General features: G+C 47.6%; 1 protein-coding gene across 1 annotated transcript; it reads left to right on the top strand.

Annotated features, from left to right (window-relative positions):
- Positions 1 to 235: 235 nt before the first annotated feature.
- LOC146355464 (zinc finger protein RFP-like) lies at positions 236 to 17,107 on the top strand. Its single transcript, XM_084840959.1, has 8 exons — positions 236 to 755; positions 4,334 to 4,423; positions 5,932 to 6,162; positions 7,856 to 7,878; positions 9,531 to 9,646; positions 11,354 to 11,380; positions 12,368 to 12,394; positions 14,383 to 17,107. The coding sequence occupies exons 1-8, from the start codon at positions 315 to 317 to the stop codon at positions 14,913 to 14,915; spliced, it is 1,488 nt and encodes a 495-aa protein (XP_084697085.1). The 5' UTR covers positions 236 to 314; the 3' UTR covers positions 14,916 to 17,107.
- The last annotated feature ends 286 nt before the right edge of the window (positions 17,108 to 17,393 follow it).

Raw genomic sequence — 17,393 nt, 5'->3', positions numbered from 1 at the left:
ACTGAAAGGCGGAGTGGCTTTCCAGCCCGCTGGAGCCGGAGCCGCCAGGGTCCACTGCGCGAGGGCAGCCCGCTTCGGAGCGGGCGCAGAGCCTCTCCCCTTCGCTCTCGGCGCGGGCGTGAACGCGCCCTCCTCCCTTTCTCCGCCCACAGCACCGCGCGCGGCTCCAAGCGGCCCCATCGAAACGCGGCCCGCCCCGTCCCCGCGGTCGACGCTGGCTGCGCGGGGAGGCTCGCCGGCCCTGAGGCAGTTCCGGGGGAGGAAGCGCCGAGTCATCGCTCGCCCCGCGGCCGGAGCGGGCGGCCGGCGCCGCGATGCTTCGGGGAGGGGCCGCCCTGGGCGCCGGGCGCCACCGGGTCCTGAAGGAGCTGCGCGACGAAGCCGCTTGCGCCATCTGCCTGGAGTACTTCCGAGAGCCCGTGATCCTGGACTGCGGGCACAATTTCTGCCGGGCCTGCCTGGCCCAGTGCTGGGCGGAGGCCGACAAAGGCATTTCGTGCCCCCAGTGCCGAGAGACGGTCCAGCGGAGGAACGCCAGGCCCAACTGGCAGCTGGCGAACATGATCGGCATCCTCCGGAAACTTGAGGAGGGGAGCGGCGCGGAGGGCGGGCTGGGCGTGTGCGAGAGGCACCTGGAGCCCCTGAAGCTCTTCTGCCAGGACGACCAGGCCCCCATCTGCGTGGTGTGCGACAGGTCCCGGGGGCACCGGCAGCACCGCGTGGTTCCCATCGAGGAGGTGCCCAGGCAGGACGAGGTAAAAAATAGTCATCATGGAAAGCCTAAAAGCATAAAACCCATCACAAGAACCACGGCGTCATGACAATCATAATAAAAGCTGCTGTGCTAGTAGAAGGACTATGGCAGCATACACTGGAGGCTGGTGGCTCCGATTTCAGCGGGGCTGTGAATCCACTCTAGGTGTCAGTCAGAACCAGTCGGAACTCTAAAGGAGCTATCCGAGGTGCTGAATCCAAGTCCTCCCCCCCCCCCATGGGTTCAGCTCCTTGGATAGCTTTAGAGGTCTGAGTGGTTCTGACTGAAACCCAGAGGAGATCCCCCCCCCTCCCGTGCCCCGAAATCAGAGCCGTCAGCCTCTGCTGGCATAATAATAACTTTGGTTGTCTTTTGGATATGGGGTGGTAGCCCTTTCTTTCGGAGGCTTCTGTGTAGATTCACTCCCCTAAGAGATTCCATTGTGTCAAGGCATGCAAAGACCTGTCACCGACTGGGAGAGCCAGAAGGGACCTCAAAGGGCATCTAGTCCAACCCCCTGCGTGCTGATGCAAAAAAAAAAAGTTGTGGCACCCCGGCTCTGGAATGAGCTCCCTAGTGAGGCTCGCCTGGCACCTACATTGTACTCCTTTCGGCGCCAGGTGAAGACCTTTTTATTTTCCCAGGCATTTTAGCTTTCTAAATTTTTATCTTTGCTGTTTTAAATCTGTATTTTAAACTCCTGTACTGCTGCTAGGTTTTATTGTGGTTGTATTGTTATACTGTGGTTTTAATGTTCTATATATTTTAAATTGTTTTATTGTGTGTTGTTTGGTTTTAATTTTTGTGAACCGCCCAGAGAGCTTCAGCTATTGGGCGGTATAGAAATGAAATGAAATAAATAAATAAATAAATAAATATCCACTCCTACAGCATCCCGGATAGGCAGTGGAGGCTGGTGGTGCCTCTTCCAGTGGGGTGGTGAATCCGCTCTGGGTTTCAGTCAGAACCAGTCAGACTGCTAAAGGAGCTATCCGAGGTGGGTTCAGCACTTCAGATAGCTTGTTTAGAGTTCTGACTGAAACCCAAAGTGGGTTCACCACCCCACTGAAATAGAAGCCACCAGCTTCCACTGCTGATAGGTAGTCATAGAATCATAGGGTTGGAAGGGGCCTACAAGACCATCAAGTCCAACCCCCTGCTCAGTGCAGAAAGCCTGATTCCCAGGCGGTCGCCCATCCAAGTACAAACCAGGGTTGACCCTGCTTAGCTTCCAATCATGTCTTGAGGACACAATACTTAATACACATTTAGCCTCTTGTTAAAAATCTCTTAGAAAGGATAGTTCTCCACCGCCGCATGCCCCGCCGTCTGAGGCAGTCTGCCCCACTATGGCTTGTACTGTCAGGCTGAACCTAGTGGAGGCTGGTGACTCTGATGTCAGTGGGGCAGGGAATCCGCTCCAGGTTTCAGTCAGAACTCTAAAGGAGTTGGGTATGCCCTTTAGAGTTCTGACTGGCTCTGACTGAAACCTGGAGTGGATTCACCACCCCACTGACATCAGAGCCACCAGCCTCCACTGGCTGAACCTGTTGGTCTGGGTCCTCCCTCTGGAACAAAAGAAAAGAAATTTACTCCCTCACCTGCATGACAGCCCTCCAGATAGTTAGTTGGCTAACGTGTCAGCTCTAAATAGTCTCTTCTCCAGACTAAACCTACCCTATGCAAACCCAATACATTACATTTATACCCTGCCCTCCCTCCAAGGAGCTTGAAGCGGCCCCACACTTTTATCCTCACAACAACCCTGTGAGGTGGGTTGGGCTAGGAGATAGTCCAAGGTCACCCAGTAAGCTGAAGGCTGAGTGGGAATTTGAACCTGAATATCTCCAGCCCTAGTCCAATGCTCCAACCCTGGCTTCTCCTATGTGGTGCTTGTGGACACCTCCAAATGACACCTGCCAGGCCACCTCCCCCCTCATTTTAAAATTTCTTTTAGAATAAAAAAAAAAAATTAAGTGGCTGGCTGGCGTGCTATAAAGCAAAGCACCAGGCTCCAGCATTATCATTCTTAGCAATAATGCCTCTGGGCCACAGGTAGTGCTTTGCCTGGGGGGGGGGGGGCTTTGTCTTTGTCTGGGTGTCTTTGTCTGGGCGTGTCTTTGTGTTTCTCTGAGCATCACCAGTTAGCCTTCTGTGAAATGCAATGGAGGCTGGTGGCTCCGATTTCGATGAGGCTGTGCATACATTCTGGATTTCAGTCAGAACCAGCCAGAACTCTAAAGGAGCTATCCAAGGTGCTGAATCTAGTTTGGGGGGTGAGGTTCAGCACCTTGGATAGCTCCTTTAGCATTCTGCCTGGTTCTGACAGAAACCTGGAAGGGATTTAGAGCCCCACCGAAATCGGAGCCGCCAGCCTCCACTGGTGAAATACCTGTTGGAGCAGAAAACTGTGGGTTCAAAAGAGACGTTTTGTCTTTTGGAGCTCAGTCCACACCTCTGCCTTGTACCTGGGTTCTTGGGCAAGTTTGTTTTCTTTTAGCTTCAACAGTTTGAACTTCCTGGCAATGGGTGGGCAGCCATTTTGTGACTAGGCAATTTCCCCTGAGCAGCTGTTTTGTGAGAGCACCCATGACCTCTCAAAATTCCAAATGTTCCCCCAGCCCAAAAAGTCTGGAGACCCCTGAGTCAGGTAGCATGAATATATCATGGGGTGGGGGGGGGGACTAAACACCTGCAAAGGCAACGCTAGGAGAAACTTCCAGACAGTAAGATCTGTCAGCCATGGAACACTCTGCCTTGGGAGCTGGTGGGTTCTCCTTTGCTGGAGGTATTTAAGCAGATGCTGGATGGCCATCTGCCAAGGATGTTGTAGCTGCACCCTGCAGGGCAGAGCCTGCATTGAACAGGGGGTTGGATTAGATGATCTCTAGGGTACCTTCCTACCCTAAAATTCTATGACTCTACATAGAAAGTATATTTGAGAAACTATGCCATTTCCTTCAGCTTCATAAATCTTGGTTAAAGTTTCTCTTATATGCGGTGACATTCTTCAAAGGAAAATGACAGAGAAAATTATGCATATGATGCAAATCCAAAGTATCAAAAATTACCATCCGGTTTTGGTGATTTCACACACACACACATTTAGGGTGCAATCCCATGCATGTATAAACAGGAAAAAAGCCCCACATCTCTCAGCATTCCTCAACCAGCATGGCTGGCTGGGGAATGCTGGGAGTTGTAGGGCTTTTTTCTGCTTCAACAAGTGTAGGATTACGCCCTTACTGCATTTTGTTAACACAGTTCTTCTCTCATTTGCCCTTTTGTGAATATCATTAATGTGGACATTGCAACCCTACTGTCTATAATAGATATATAATTGCAATCTCAATTCATATTGTGCTTCCATCTTAGCATACGTTCCCAAATGTTACCCATCTGACTAGGCAAGATGGGGAAAGGGAAATATCATGGAAGAGCTACCTGATTTACCATCTGAAGGACACTCAGCAAATTGCTAGTCCTTCATGATCAGATCAAACATGGTTTTCTAAGGAAATCAATTATTGGTACTGATAGCCTAACAGAGAAATAGCTTCTTTTTTTTTCCTTCTGTAGGAAAAAGCTGAGCTGAAGTCTTTGGAAAAAGAGAGAGAAATTCTTGTGGATCAGAAACTAGCTGAAGAGCTAAGAAGCCAAGAATGTCTGGTAGGTGTTTATTGCTGTGGCACACATCTTGAGGACAAGTTCACTGGGAGACTCCTTGTGCTTTCGATCATTGAAGCAATACACCTCTTGGTGTTTGACCAATTATATGCAGCTAGTGCAAAACACAGTGGCTAAGATGCTTAGTGGAAGCATCAAGTGCTGAAAGAATGCCATCTCCTGCCTCTTTGCTACCCAGCCAAGCTGAAGGAGTTGTCATCGTTGGAAGCCCTCCCAATCGTGCTCCGTTTAGCGGCCATACATCTTATGGCGAATCAAAAGAGCGCCTTCTCTGTGGTGGCCCCATATTGTGGAACGACCTCGCCTCAGAGATTCAGGGGGCACCTACAGTGCAGGTATTGTTGTTGTTGTTCAGTCGTTAAGTCGTGTCCAACTCTTCGTGACCCCATGGACCATAGCACGCCAGGCCTTCCTGTCCTCCGCTCATACCCATTCATGCAGACGTTTCCAGACACTGATTTTTAGTACCAGCGTTAATCAATTCTGCATATTTTGTAGTATGTTGTAGTGCTGTTTTATTGTACTGGTTTTATTTTATAAACTGCCTTGTCTTTTATGATGAAAGGCAGTCTAGAACAGTGCTGGGGCAAACTCTCCCGCTGGCTGAGGTGGGAAAGCTCACACCCCACTGCTGGCTGCCATTGCCACCACCCCCTTCCGCCCTCCCTCATGTCTGTCTGCCCTCCTCCTGCCTGCCTGGTCCGTCTCCTTCCTACCCTCTACCTACCTGCCGCATTGCTGCTGCTGCCCATTCTATGGGAGGGGGTGTCCCTGGAGATTGCCCGTACTGCTTGCAGTCTCCAGGGACACCCCTCCTTCCACAGTGCCTGATCCCAAGGAAGGAACCCTCAGGCCAGGCATGTGGGTGGGCCACCTCTCTGAAGAGCAGCCACTTTTCCAGCTGACACAGCTCTTCGGAGAGCTCAGCTGTCTGAGCTCTCTCTTCTGAGAGCTCAGCTCGCTCCGAGAGGATCCACAGACCGGCTGGTAGTGGGAATGGGAATGGGGTGGGTGGGAGACATGGCAGTGGTGATGGTGGCAGTGGTGGCAGCAGCAGCAGCAAAGGGAGGGAGCATGGTGGCAGCAGGCCTTCCTGGTTGGCAGGGGAAATGCACAATTCACCGCTCTTCCCACTCTGCCGCCCAAGGCAGAGGATTCATCCTGCTTCATGGGAGGGCTGGACCCGATCTAGAAATAATTTAACTAACTAAATAAATAATGACGTATTCTGTGGTTCAGCAACAACAACAACAACTGCATGAGTCATTTTTGGCCCCCAAGGTAACTTACAGTGAAAACTTGCAACAACTTAAAAACTTTTAACCCTTGTTTAAAAATTAAACCAATTTAGATCTTTAAAAACAAATTTTTAATGAATAGGTTAATTAAGCTGGTTCACACATTCAGGCTCGTCAAATGGTGACGAAAGAACCAAGTGCTGACTTGCGTGGGTGTATTAGCGGTGGGGTACACATTTCTCTCACCACCAGACACAACTAGAAATGGAGAAGCAGAAGGTCACGTCTGCTTTCGAGCGCATGTACAACTTCCTTGAAGAACTAGAGCTCCTCCGGCTGGCCCAGCTGGGAAGTCTGAAAAAAGAGATCGAAGAGAAACAGCAAGAAAATGTCACCAGGTTCTCCCAAGAGATTTCCCATCTCAGCAACCTGATCACAGAAGTGGAAGGGACCTTCCACCAGCCAGAAAGTGAATTGCCACAGGTAAGACCAAGGGTGTCTTACATTACAAGGGTGTCTTACAAACGTACATTAAAAAGAGCCGTTCCATCCTTTTGCCACTGTGGGATCAGCCCAACTTCTGTCTGGTTTTGCTCTTCAGATCACACACACACACACACACCATTTATTATGTGTTTATTGAAACCTTTTTTAATCTGCTTTTCAGGGCATGCTGCCCTCACAAGGTGGCTTACAAAACTCTAAAATAGGAATGGGCACAAGCTAGATTGGGATCTACTGATAGACCTCTGGTAATCTGCAGTAGATCTCCAAGGCTTACTGGGTTGTAACTAATGTTAGTCCTACTTAGAGTAGATCCACTGAAATGAACGGAGCTTAAATTAAACTAACATTGGATGCAGCCCATTGGACACAACCCTCTGACTCCCAGTACTTTAATGAACACAAGTAAAATTGCAAGGGGGAAAAAAGTTTTTATGTACTAAAACCTAGGTTTTTAAATACAACAAAACAAAACAAACAAAACAAAACAAAAACAAAAGTTTTATGTACTAAAACTGAAGACCTTTCGCTGCCTGAGGAGGAAGAGCAAATGGTGGCTCCATCACCAAAATCAAGATACATATTCTCCAAGGCCGGTCGTGTCATTTCAGCACCTGAAACACAAAATCCCACAAGCACTTCTTCCCCCTACCTGGCAGTAAAAATGCAGCAATAATAAATGAAATATATAACCATTTGCTGCCTGTGATAAACTCCCTTACTGATAAGACCCCTCAGGTCCAATTTAGCATCTTCTGCAAGTCCTTGCAAGAGCTAAATATCTTCCAGCTTTCACCTCGGCCTAAGGAGGTCTAACTCATCACAGAAGTCAACGCTTTTACTAAATCTCCTTCCCAGCTCAGTAAATCTATTTCCTAGTCCTGTAACCTCCACCTATCCACAGGAGAAACAAAAAAAAGCTTACTTTGGTCCTCGCCAGTCTCTGCCATTTGAACTTCAAGCTCTGTCTCCCCCCACTGCTTACATAGCAGCCTCTGCAGCTTTGACTCACTGGCATCCTGCCCCACACACATATCTATTTCCAGAAGGCCATAATTGTCTCCAGGTGGAGCAACATTGGGGGCCAGCCCAGGCAGGTCTCTGCCCTGCACACACTGGGCCAGTTCGCATGACAGCCCATCAATTTACCCTTGAGGCGCTGCGGTGCATAACCCTACAACAGACCGAGGGTTATACAAAGGTTGTTTAACCCTCAAATAGCCCCTGCTGGCCTGGTTCTCATGACACAACAACCCCTGACAACCCTGAGTCGCGGTTTGCATATTTCATAATGGTGGTTGGCACATGCTGCAGCTCCTTGAGAGTAAATTAACCCTCGATGGGCTGTCATGTTGTGCAAACCAGGTGAATCTCTCACACTACCCTTTCACAGCACCCAAAATCAGCTGCCTGGGGCAAAATCAGCTGCCTCACTAAGCCTAACAGTAGGGCCAGCTCTTACGAAGATCCTTCCCAGGTCCTTGCAGGAGGAACAGAGGCCTTCCTGAATCATGAGGTGAGGAATAAGGAAGACATAATCCTGGGAATGGCCATTAATATTCCTCAAGGAGTAAATAAGGGGAAATGAATCCCTGGTAGAGTAAGAAGCAGCCCGGTGTGTAGCTGAACACCTCTTTCTCTCTCTCCACTCTCTCTCTCTTCATGCTTTCAGGACATCAGAAATGTCTTGAGCAGGTATGTGGCTCTTTCTCACGCTTCTCTGTGTTTTGTTTCCGGTGAAAAAGTTTTGGTTTTATAACACACACACACTTCTGTAAAATAGAGTCACCAACTTGCATTGGGCACAACGCACTGTTAAAAGCCATTTTCTTCTATATGAAGGATCCAGAAAGGATTCTGCAGGCAGGGTGGGAATTGCCTTCAGATTCCATGGATGGGAGAGGAACCTTGTTGTACCCCAACCACTTGGGCCATGATTCTGTCTGTGTCGTCAGAAATCAAGCACTTGCCTTTGTGAAGAGTGCACACAGAGGAAATTGTCTTATACTGAGTCCATTTGGCCATGCTTTCCCAATCGTGGGACCCCAGATGTTGTTGGACTATGATTCCCATCATCTGGCCATTGGTCATGCTGGCTGGGGATGGTGGGAGTTGTAGTCCAACACCATCTGATGACCCGCTGTTGGGAAAGGCTAATTCTAGCCAGCAGTATATCCTCCAACTGGCAGTCGCTCTCCAAGGCATCAGCCTTGGCCTCTTCTTGCTTTGATACCCAAGGTCCTTGTAACTGAAACACAAAATCCCACAAGCAAACTAGGGCTGGCTCCTAGTTTGAGGGGGTCTTGGGCAGAGTCGCTTTTGACGGGCCATCTCCTCCATTGGAGATTCCGGGCAAGCTTACTTGGCAGCAGAACTCCAAAGAGCACTGAGCAGTTGGGTCTAGGCACCATTTTAATTTCTCATAGTGCCCCGAAGCGATGCCATGTTTCAGTGGAGGCTGGTGTCTCCGATTTCTGTGGAGCTGTGAATCCACTCCAGGTTTCAGTCAGAACCAGCCAGAACTCTAAAGGAGCTATTCAAGAGGCTGAACCATTTTGGGGATATGGTTCCACACCTTGAACTGCTCCTTTAGAGTTCTGCCTGGTTCTGACTGAAACCTGGAGTGGATTTATGGCCCCACCGAAATCAGGGCCACCAGCTTCCACCAATATGTTTGAGATATTATGGAAAATGTAAATGGCAATTATGCCCAGACACCCAGGGCTGCTCGGAGCACCAGGCTAGAATATTTCTTAAATGGGGGGAAAGCAATAGCAGTGGGCCCTGTAAGCAGAGATGACATAGATCTCTAGATGCATAGAGATGCCCCTTCATCAAAATTGATTCCAGGGAAGTTTACATATACTCCCCCTGAACAATGGGCCCCCGGCAACATTGGGGCACTCATTCCATACACAGTCAACCTTCCATGCACAACAGAGCAGCCTTTCCCAACCTGGGGCCCTCCATATATGTTGGACTACAACTCCTAGCATCCCTAGCCAGCATAGGAATGATGGGAGTTGTAGTCCAACACATCTGGAGGACCCCAGGTTGGGCAAGGTTGCACTAGAGGCTTATATTCCAGTCAATTTCATTCTTAAGGTAAAAATAGTCCAGAGGAGGCTTCCCTCCTTCTCTTCCCCCTTAAGGGTGAAATTCACTAGAATAGAACCTTCTTTCGAAAGTGCTCCAGGGTTGACATGCTAGGCTGGGGCAGTGAACCAAGAGTAGATCTACTTTCAACTAGACACCCAACCTGCCGGTTCAGGTGAGACCACTGCAGGGAGGTGGAGGGACAGTTTTCTTAACTATTATTTCCATATTTTCCTCTTCTTCGCTTCCAGGTATGAGAAAGGGCAAATGAGGCAGCTGGTTGAACTTTCTCCAGGACTGGAAGAGAAACTCAGAATTTACTCTCAGACAAATTCCGCTCTAGAAGAGGTGATGGAGAAATATAAAGGTATTGTGGGGAGGACAGCTCAGGGAGGGGAATGGATGCAGACCTTAGAGAGTGCCCCAGCTCTGGGTTGGCTGTAGGGAAGTCCCATGTGAAACAGGAAGCTGTTCAAGATGTCTCAAGAGACGTCTCAAAATTCTTTTGTCCCTTCCATTCCCCTTTCGTGGATCTTTTGAGAAGGAGGGAACACCAGAGGCAAACTGCAGTCTTTCCTTTCAAATGGATCTGCGGGGTGGAGGAAGACTCTCATTCCACATCAATGTAATTTCTACGGAAGGCGGGTGGCCTGCCTTTAATGCAATTGCTCTCCTGTAAGGCACTGAGGGACTTGAACCAGGGACTCAGGCAACAGGTCATAGGTACCACACACCCTACACCACAGGGACAGCTCTTAGGCTGAGAGGATTACCAACCCAGGCTCTGCAGCACCACCCACTGGGTGGCCAGAGCTGGAATTGCAGTTCTACAGTCCAGCCAGAACCATGTGACTGGAAGAACCAATGCAGGCTTGGCTGATACTATATAACTGTTGCTTCGTGGTGTGTTCTTCAGTCTGAGTAACTAAGTTGTGTGAAGGGTTGAGGCCTACAAAGGCAAGGAAAAGAAAAAAGTCAGGCCTGGGGGAGGGAAGTTGGGGTGGGGAGGCATCCCTGAGAGGAGTAGTTTCATTTCCCTGGTAAGTTTCATTTTCCTGAGTTAGGTTTAATTTCTGCAGGTTTGAAGCTGTACTTTCGGTTTGGGGGAAGGAGGGGATATAAAGGGAGAGTGAGCCTGTAAGAGGCAGATATGAGAGAGAGAGAGAGAGAGAGAGAGAAAAACCAGAGCAGGAAGAGAGAGCAGGAAGAAGCAGCCTGGAGAAGTCTAAGTGCAGCTAGGGTAGAGGAACTTGTGTTTTTGCAACCTTTATATTCTCTTAATGCCTTTTGTATCACTCAGCTCTATTCTGTAAATACCTTTGGTTGTAATTTGCTTGTTTTAATTTACCGGTAAACTGTTGTGATTAACACCCAGGTATCTGAAGTGGCCATCACCCCACATCTACAACCTAAACCCCACATTATTGGGAAGGGGAAGTTTAAAGAAGGAAGCGGGGACTCTTAAGGAGGCAAGAGATCCTTAAGGAGTTGCTCAGCGGGAGCAGGTCATAAGGGGAACCCTGACACCTTTTCTTCCTATTTCTCATCTGTCCAACCTGACTTTTGACTAGGTTTCTATCTCAGGTCCTTGGTCACCTGATCTGGTGCCTGACCTCCAACTTTTCCTTGACCATACCTTCCACCTTTGTCCTGTTTGACCCTCAGATACAGCCTTCCTCAAAGCTAACTCTCAGACCTGCCCTCTCCTCATCAAAAGATTCACCAACCAGAAAACATCCCCTAGCAAGGGGAGTGACTCCTCTTTCCTCCCCCTTTCTTGACAGTTGATCTAGTTGTAAATGCCTCGTTGAGTGCTTTACTCACATGTAACTCCTTCTTTTTGGCTTTCCTTCCCTATCATCTCATTGCTATTTACTCCTAACGTGGACTCTAAATTTAAACAAGAAACACTAATCAATGCAAAATAGTCCTACATTTAAATATCAATTTTAATTAGAAGTTTTGTGTAGGTAAAATCTTTGGGAGATTTTTGGTTCATTTTTATATGCAATGCAATGTATCATATCTTTATGACAGTCTGAGTAAATTTATCACCCTTTTCTTCACATAACAGAATCTCTGGAGGAAGCACTGAACAAAGGTAGCTTTCTGGGACTGAAGGGGAAGGGAAAACTTAATGAAAGTTGGTGCTTGAGATAGGGGTTGCTTCCACACTAGAAAGCATGGTTGAGGTCATGTTTTTCTACAATTAAAAGTTATTCCACACAGCACTTAGTAGACACTATTACCCAGCAATGCCTTCTCCGAGGCCAAGATCTCTATAATAAGTCCAGTTCAGCAAAGGTCCCTTGCAACATTAATTTAAAGATTCCTGTTCATAGCTTCTTCCTGTTTTATTGCTTCCTGTTATGTGTGGCAGGGAGATTACAGATTAATTGCTGCATAGTTTATGTTCCCCATTGGGGGGCAAATTTCCTTCCATTACTTTATCTGCTCTTGCTTTGATAGTGGAATAGCACTGTTCCTCTATTAAAGAAAAGACAAAAATAACTAACACCATACACACAGAGAGAGAGAACAGAACAGAACAGAAACTGACTAAATAAGGTCATTTGGTAATTAATTCTCCAACTGTCCTGGACAGAGATCAATAAAACAGGAAGAACTGTGAACAGGAGTATTTTAATTAAAGGCACATGAGATCTTAAAAGCTGCAATAGTGCTTCGCCTGTCCAAACTTGATGGGCTGGTGCTGCAACTCTCTTTTATTGCAACAAAACAAAACAGGAGGAAATGGATGGACAACACAGAAAACACTGCAATGTAATTATGTGGTAACAACATTTTGATTCACCATAGAAAATTAGTGAACAGGGGCAATTTCAGGCTGAAAAGAGCTAGTGTGGAAGCAACTGGGGTTACAGAGGGGGTCTCTCTGTTAACTCTTGGAGACCACATTTGATAATCCAAAAAATAATCCAGAAATTAGTAATCATTCAATCTAGTACTAATTTTAATCTGATCTTTAGCATGAGAGGGTTTTTCCCCTCTCAAAACATGACATGACACACTGCTACATGTAGGATGGTCTAACTCTAAATTTCTCACTCTTTCCCCTGCATGACAGAGTCCCTGAATCAAGAATTGTACAGAGGTAACTATCTACATGGAACTTACAAAAATGGTGGTGTGTGTGTGGGGGGGAATTGACAGGGGTTGGAGGCTCAACAACAACACCTCATTGAAGTATTTAATCAGGTTGTATTAGGCAGATGTTTCAACAACCTCACTTCTGACAATTGCAGTGAATTTCTCTTTTTCTCCTCACACAAGAATCCAGCAGCGACTGGGGTAAAAAGAGAGGGCAGTATGGTTAGGATGACCCTGGGAGCAAAGGTGGCTCTATATTGGGGGCAAACGGGGCAGCGGTCCCCTGCCTGTCCCTCACCCACTTGTAGCAAAGGGAAGTCCCAACAAACAGCTGCACGCTGCAGCAAATGTATCTAAGTGCCACGCACGGTCTTCTACTGTCCTCCACCAGCCCCAAGGGGCACCATCCGCCAGTGCCTGGGAAGTAGGAGCTGGTATAGTTTTGTGATAGGCAGAGCAACCTTAATTATTTTTTACTAAGTAAATCCCATGCTGTTCAGTGGAGCTTGGTCTTAGGTAGAGAGAGATGTTCTTAAATCCGTTCCGGTTGTGCTTCATGGATTCCACTCCACTCCGGGTTTCAGTCAGAACTCTAAAGGAGCTATCCAAGGTGCAAAGGCCCTTGGATAGCTGCTTTAGAGTTCTGCCTGAAACCCGGAGCGGACTCATCACCCCACTGACTTCGGAGTGTCCACTGATCCTCCGCTCATTGAGGGAATTGGATTTTATGTACAAGAATTTCATTCCTGTTTGCAAATGCGCAGTTGCACGAATCTCCCTGCCCCAAGCAAAAAACCCATCCATAAGTCCGTGCAACTTGGAAAAAGCTGATCTGCTGTGGAATCAGAATTTTGTAGAAATCTGAACTCATTTGAATCTGTTGCAGATTTCTTTGACATCCCTAGTTTTAATCAACCCAACAGTTCTTAGACTCACCAATACACCTGCAACATGGGGATAATGACATGGGGATACTTGCTAGGAGAGTAGACCCATTGAAATCAATGGAACTTAAGTAAGCCTCTGACTTTAAGTTCTCTTGATGTCAATGAATCTATCCTAAATATGACTAAGTCAGGGCCGGCCCTGCCATTGGGAAAAGCAAGGCAACTGCCTCAGGTGACAGTTATGGGGGAGGGCAGCAGCCATTCCTCTTGAGCCCCTCCAGCCATTTCCCTCTGTTGGGGGACAGAGCTGTGCCACATGGCCTGTTCTGCATCGCCCAAACTAGCCTGCTGCCCTCAAGTGCGATGGAGGACACTGTCTGATTGGCAGTGGCTGAAGTGAAATTCAGCTACGGGTCAAGGCAGCTTCCAGATGTGGGATGGGGGTGCCATTTTGCCCTTTTCCTCAGGCAGCAAAACATCTTGGCCAGGCCCTGAACTTAGCCTGGATCCAACCCATAATATCTGTGAAATGCGTTGAACTCTAAAGTTGAGGACAGGACAGGTGTGGCTTCTCCGACAGAGGGACATGGCTGGAGGCACTCAGGAGGAATGACTGCTGCTGCCGCCCCCCTAATATTTGCCACCTGAGGCAGTTGCCTTGCTTTGCCTAATGACAGAGCCGGCCCTGATGCGGTCATACTTAGAACAGATTCCAGCTGTGTGAAGAATGGAACACCTGAAGAGGGCTGTTGCATCTGCTGTATTTGGGATGTGGGACTCCAATAGCCAGTTGCTTTCTCTCTGTCCCCAGCCTGCTTCCTCCTTGGTGATACGACTTTTTCTGCTCTCTGCTAGGCTTCCTGACCAGATTCAGGGAAAGCCTAGAGAAGTACCTGGTGCTTTCGTGGTGTCAAACTACCATCACCACCAGCCAGTATGCCAATGCTTGTTTGGAATGATGGGAGTTGTAGTCTGACACATCTGGAAGGCACACCAGGTTGGGGAAGGCTGTCCTTAGAGAAGGGATGTTTTATGAGTCACTGTAGATGAGGCTGATCTTCCTACTCACACCATCCAACCTCCTTTCCCTTCTTTCTTTCTGCAGTGAATTTTACTCTGGATCCTGACACTGCAAATCCCTTCCTCATTCTGTCCGAGGATCTGAAGAGCGTGAGAAGAGGAAGTAGATACCAAGTCCTGCCTGACAACCCGGAGAGATTTGATATCATGATGAGCGTGCTGGGCCGTGAGAATTTCACTTCAGGCAGACATTGGTGGGAGGTGGAGGTGGAGGAAAATTTGGGCAGGTGGGCCGTGGGGGTTGCCCGAGAGTCTGTCCGGAGGAAGGGGGTGGTCCGCATTAGTCCCGACGAGGGGTTCTGGGCAGTGGGAAAGTCATTCCGCGACCCATTGTCACCTTTTCAGGTCTTGGCTTTCACTTCCCCTAAGCCAGTCCCTTTGATCTTGAGACGGAAGCTCCGGAAAATCCGGGTGTCCCTGTGCTATGAAGCACATTGTGTGGAATTTTTTGATGTTGATTCAGATGACCTGATCTTCACTTTCCATTCAGTCCGTTTCTCTGGGGAGAAGGTCCGCCCCTTTTTCCGGGTGTGGAGGGGGGTCAGGTTGAAGTGCTGAAGGGGAGATTCTTCACTACCACGATCACTTCTACCATCGTAAGCGGGTGGTAACATTCTAGCACATTCTCTATCGCTGCATGAGAGAGCCCAGCAAGGGGCTATAGTCTTAAATCTTTTTAATAGTAACTCTGGTTCCCAGTCACATCTTTAAAAATCTACCCTATGTGGTGGAAGTAAACAGAATCCATGTAAATATCTCAGAGAAAACAAGCAGGTTTAGGGTGCAAAGCTATGCATGCTTAGACAGAAAAATGTCCTACAACTTCCAGCATGCCCCAGCCAGCGATGCTGGGAATTGTGGGACTTTTTTTCTATCTAAACATGCATAGGGTTGAGCCCTTAGATACTTCCTTCTGTTTCAGGCCTTTCAAAAATCATACATTCTACTAAAAAAAAAGGTTTGATTTTAAAGCTACAAGGGTCAAAAATATTTTTGGCAGGGCTTTAGAAGCTACACAATAGGCACTCATTCAACAACTGTAGACTTTTATTTCTTTGCTAATTAGTCCACATTTTTCCTATGAAACTCAAGGTGGCTTACATAGGATTCCCAGCTGTCTGTCTCCCATGCAGGCACTGACCTGCTTAGCTTCTGCATGGTCCCTGTACCTTCGGACTTCAGATAATGCCACTGTCCCAATCACTGCACCTCCATCAATGAATTTTTGCCGTTCATGAGACTTTTAAAGGCACAACAGCCTTCTTAGGGAAACATGGCAGAAAAAAGTCATCCTTATCTAGCTCTCTGCCCCTCACCCTCTGCCGCTGCCTTTTAAGAACGTAAGAATTCCTATGTTGGATCAAACTAAGCATCCGTCTAGTCCAACATTCTGAATTTGCCCAACCCCTTTTAAAGCCATCCAAATCAGTGGCCATCCCTACAGCTTGTAGTAGTGAATTCCATAGTTGAACTCTGCGCTGTACGAAGAAGCCCTTCCTTTTATCTGTCTTGAATCTCTCACCAGTCAGCTTCATAGGATTGAAGTTGGGTTCTAGTATTATGAGAGAGGGAGAAAAATATATCCCTGCCATTCTCCACACCATGCATAATTTGTACGCCTCTATCATGTCTCCCCTTACTTGCCTTTCCTCTAAGGTGAACAGTCTCAGACATTGTAACCGTTCCTCATAGGAGAGTTTCTCCAGCCCCTTGATCATTTTAGTTCCCCTTTTGGTTATAGGTTAGAGATTCTAACCTTGCCTGTGAAATTGATTCCCAATTATTTCCACCATACATGCCCTACAAATAGAGGGTTTTAAGGCCTGAGACAGGCAGACCGCTGGTGAGCCAGCTGTAGATCTGCACTCACCAGTTTTAGGACAAGAGAGGTACAAAGTCGCAATCTCAATCAAGCCTGGGAGCAAGAGTTCTTTCAGCTTACAGGAGAAATCGGCTGTACAGAATGCTGATTGGCTGCCCTTGTGACCACAACTGCCACTCCCTGTGCAGCTGTGCAGATTGCCAACTAATTGGCCCTTGTGGCAATCATGAAAGACTGGGCTTCCCCCCACCTCAATTTTTGTAGGTCTTAAAAAAAGGAAAACCCCACCCTCAACTAGCTTGGGCGTGGGGGGTGGAGTGCTGAATAAAAGTGTAAATGGTTAAACCTGCTAGGCACTTAAAAAAAGAAGGTAGCATTGGCCAAAAAAACTTCCCAGATCATGGAGGAACATAAAATATGTGCTTGGTGTTCCAGTAGACTCAAGGAGCAAAAGAAGGTGGGGGGGGCGGTTGTAGAAGGACCCACCACAGCAAAAAAAACCAGGCTCTACTCCCAGAAGGAGCTACCCTTGTCTCAGTCCCAAGAACTACAACATGAAAGCAGAAGTGACAGCTGTGTGGAAACTTTTGCAGTATCTCTTTGGAGCCAGGTGATGTGCTAGATGGCTTCATTCCTGGAGACCACAGCCACCACTCTTTCAGTGGCAATTAGCGTAGCAGCCCAGTGGGAATAGAAGAAAAGCTCAAGGACATTGACAAGGACATTCATAGGGAATGGGAAGAAAATGTCCACCAGAGAAATCACAACAGTTCTCATTTTATATTTGAGACAATCCTTTAGTTAGGAAAGGCCTTCCTCTTTGCAAGCATTGAAGCTTCTTCTGTTCATACTGGCATATCTTCAATACTATCGGCATGCTGTTCACATTACCAAACTCCTTTTGCAAACCATCAATAAAATCTGCTTGGGAAACACTTTTTCACTTCCACTGATCTTTTGTTTTGTCACTTTCTGGGTGCGCTTATTGTGGGGACTGAGCATGGCTATCCAGAAAAGTTTTATTTCCAAATCACATCATTTGGGAGACTGCGGGGGAGTATATGACCCAGTTCACCTGATCGCTTCCGTCTTCAATCAACATTATTGTCATGGTGTCCAAACCTAGACCTCTTGGTCATTTAAGGGTTAAACAACCCAGAGTTTACCCAGCAATAACCCATGGTTAAACAACCCAGGAATTGCCCCTAGGTCTA

This window comes from Heloderma suspectum, chromosome 2, assembly GCF_057233095.1.
Source record: "Heloderma suspectum isolate Gila_16-S chromosome 2, 16-S_ref, whole genome shotgun sequence".
In the NCBI taxonomy this organism is placed as follows: Eukaryota; Metazoa; Chordata; class Lepidosauria; order Squamata; family Helodermatidae; genus Heloderma; species Heloderma suspectum.
Note: the sequence above shows the minus strand (reverse complement) of the source record. Positions and strands in the feature narration are given on the sequence as shown.

What these genes read in the sequence shown, in the direction of transcription:
- LOC146355464 (XM_084840959.1), top strand. Translation starts at nt 315, where the DNA reads ATGCTTCGGGGAGGGGCCGCCCTGGGCGCCGGGCGCCACCGGGTCCTG. An exon ending in AGGTGCCCAGGCAGGACGAG is followed by an intron (nt 756 to 4,333) that starts GTAAAAAATAGT and finishes TTCCTTCTGTAG; the next exon opens with GAAAAAGCTGAGCTGAAGTC. An exon ending in ATCAGAAATGTCTTGAGCAG is followed by an intron (nt 7,879 to 9,530) that starts GTATGTGGCTCT and finishes CTTCGCTTCCAG; the next exon opens with GTATGAGAAAGGGCAAATGA.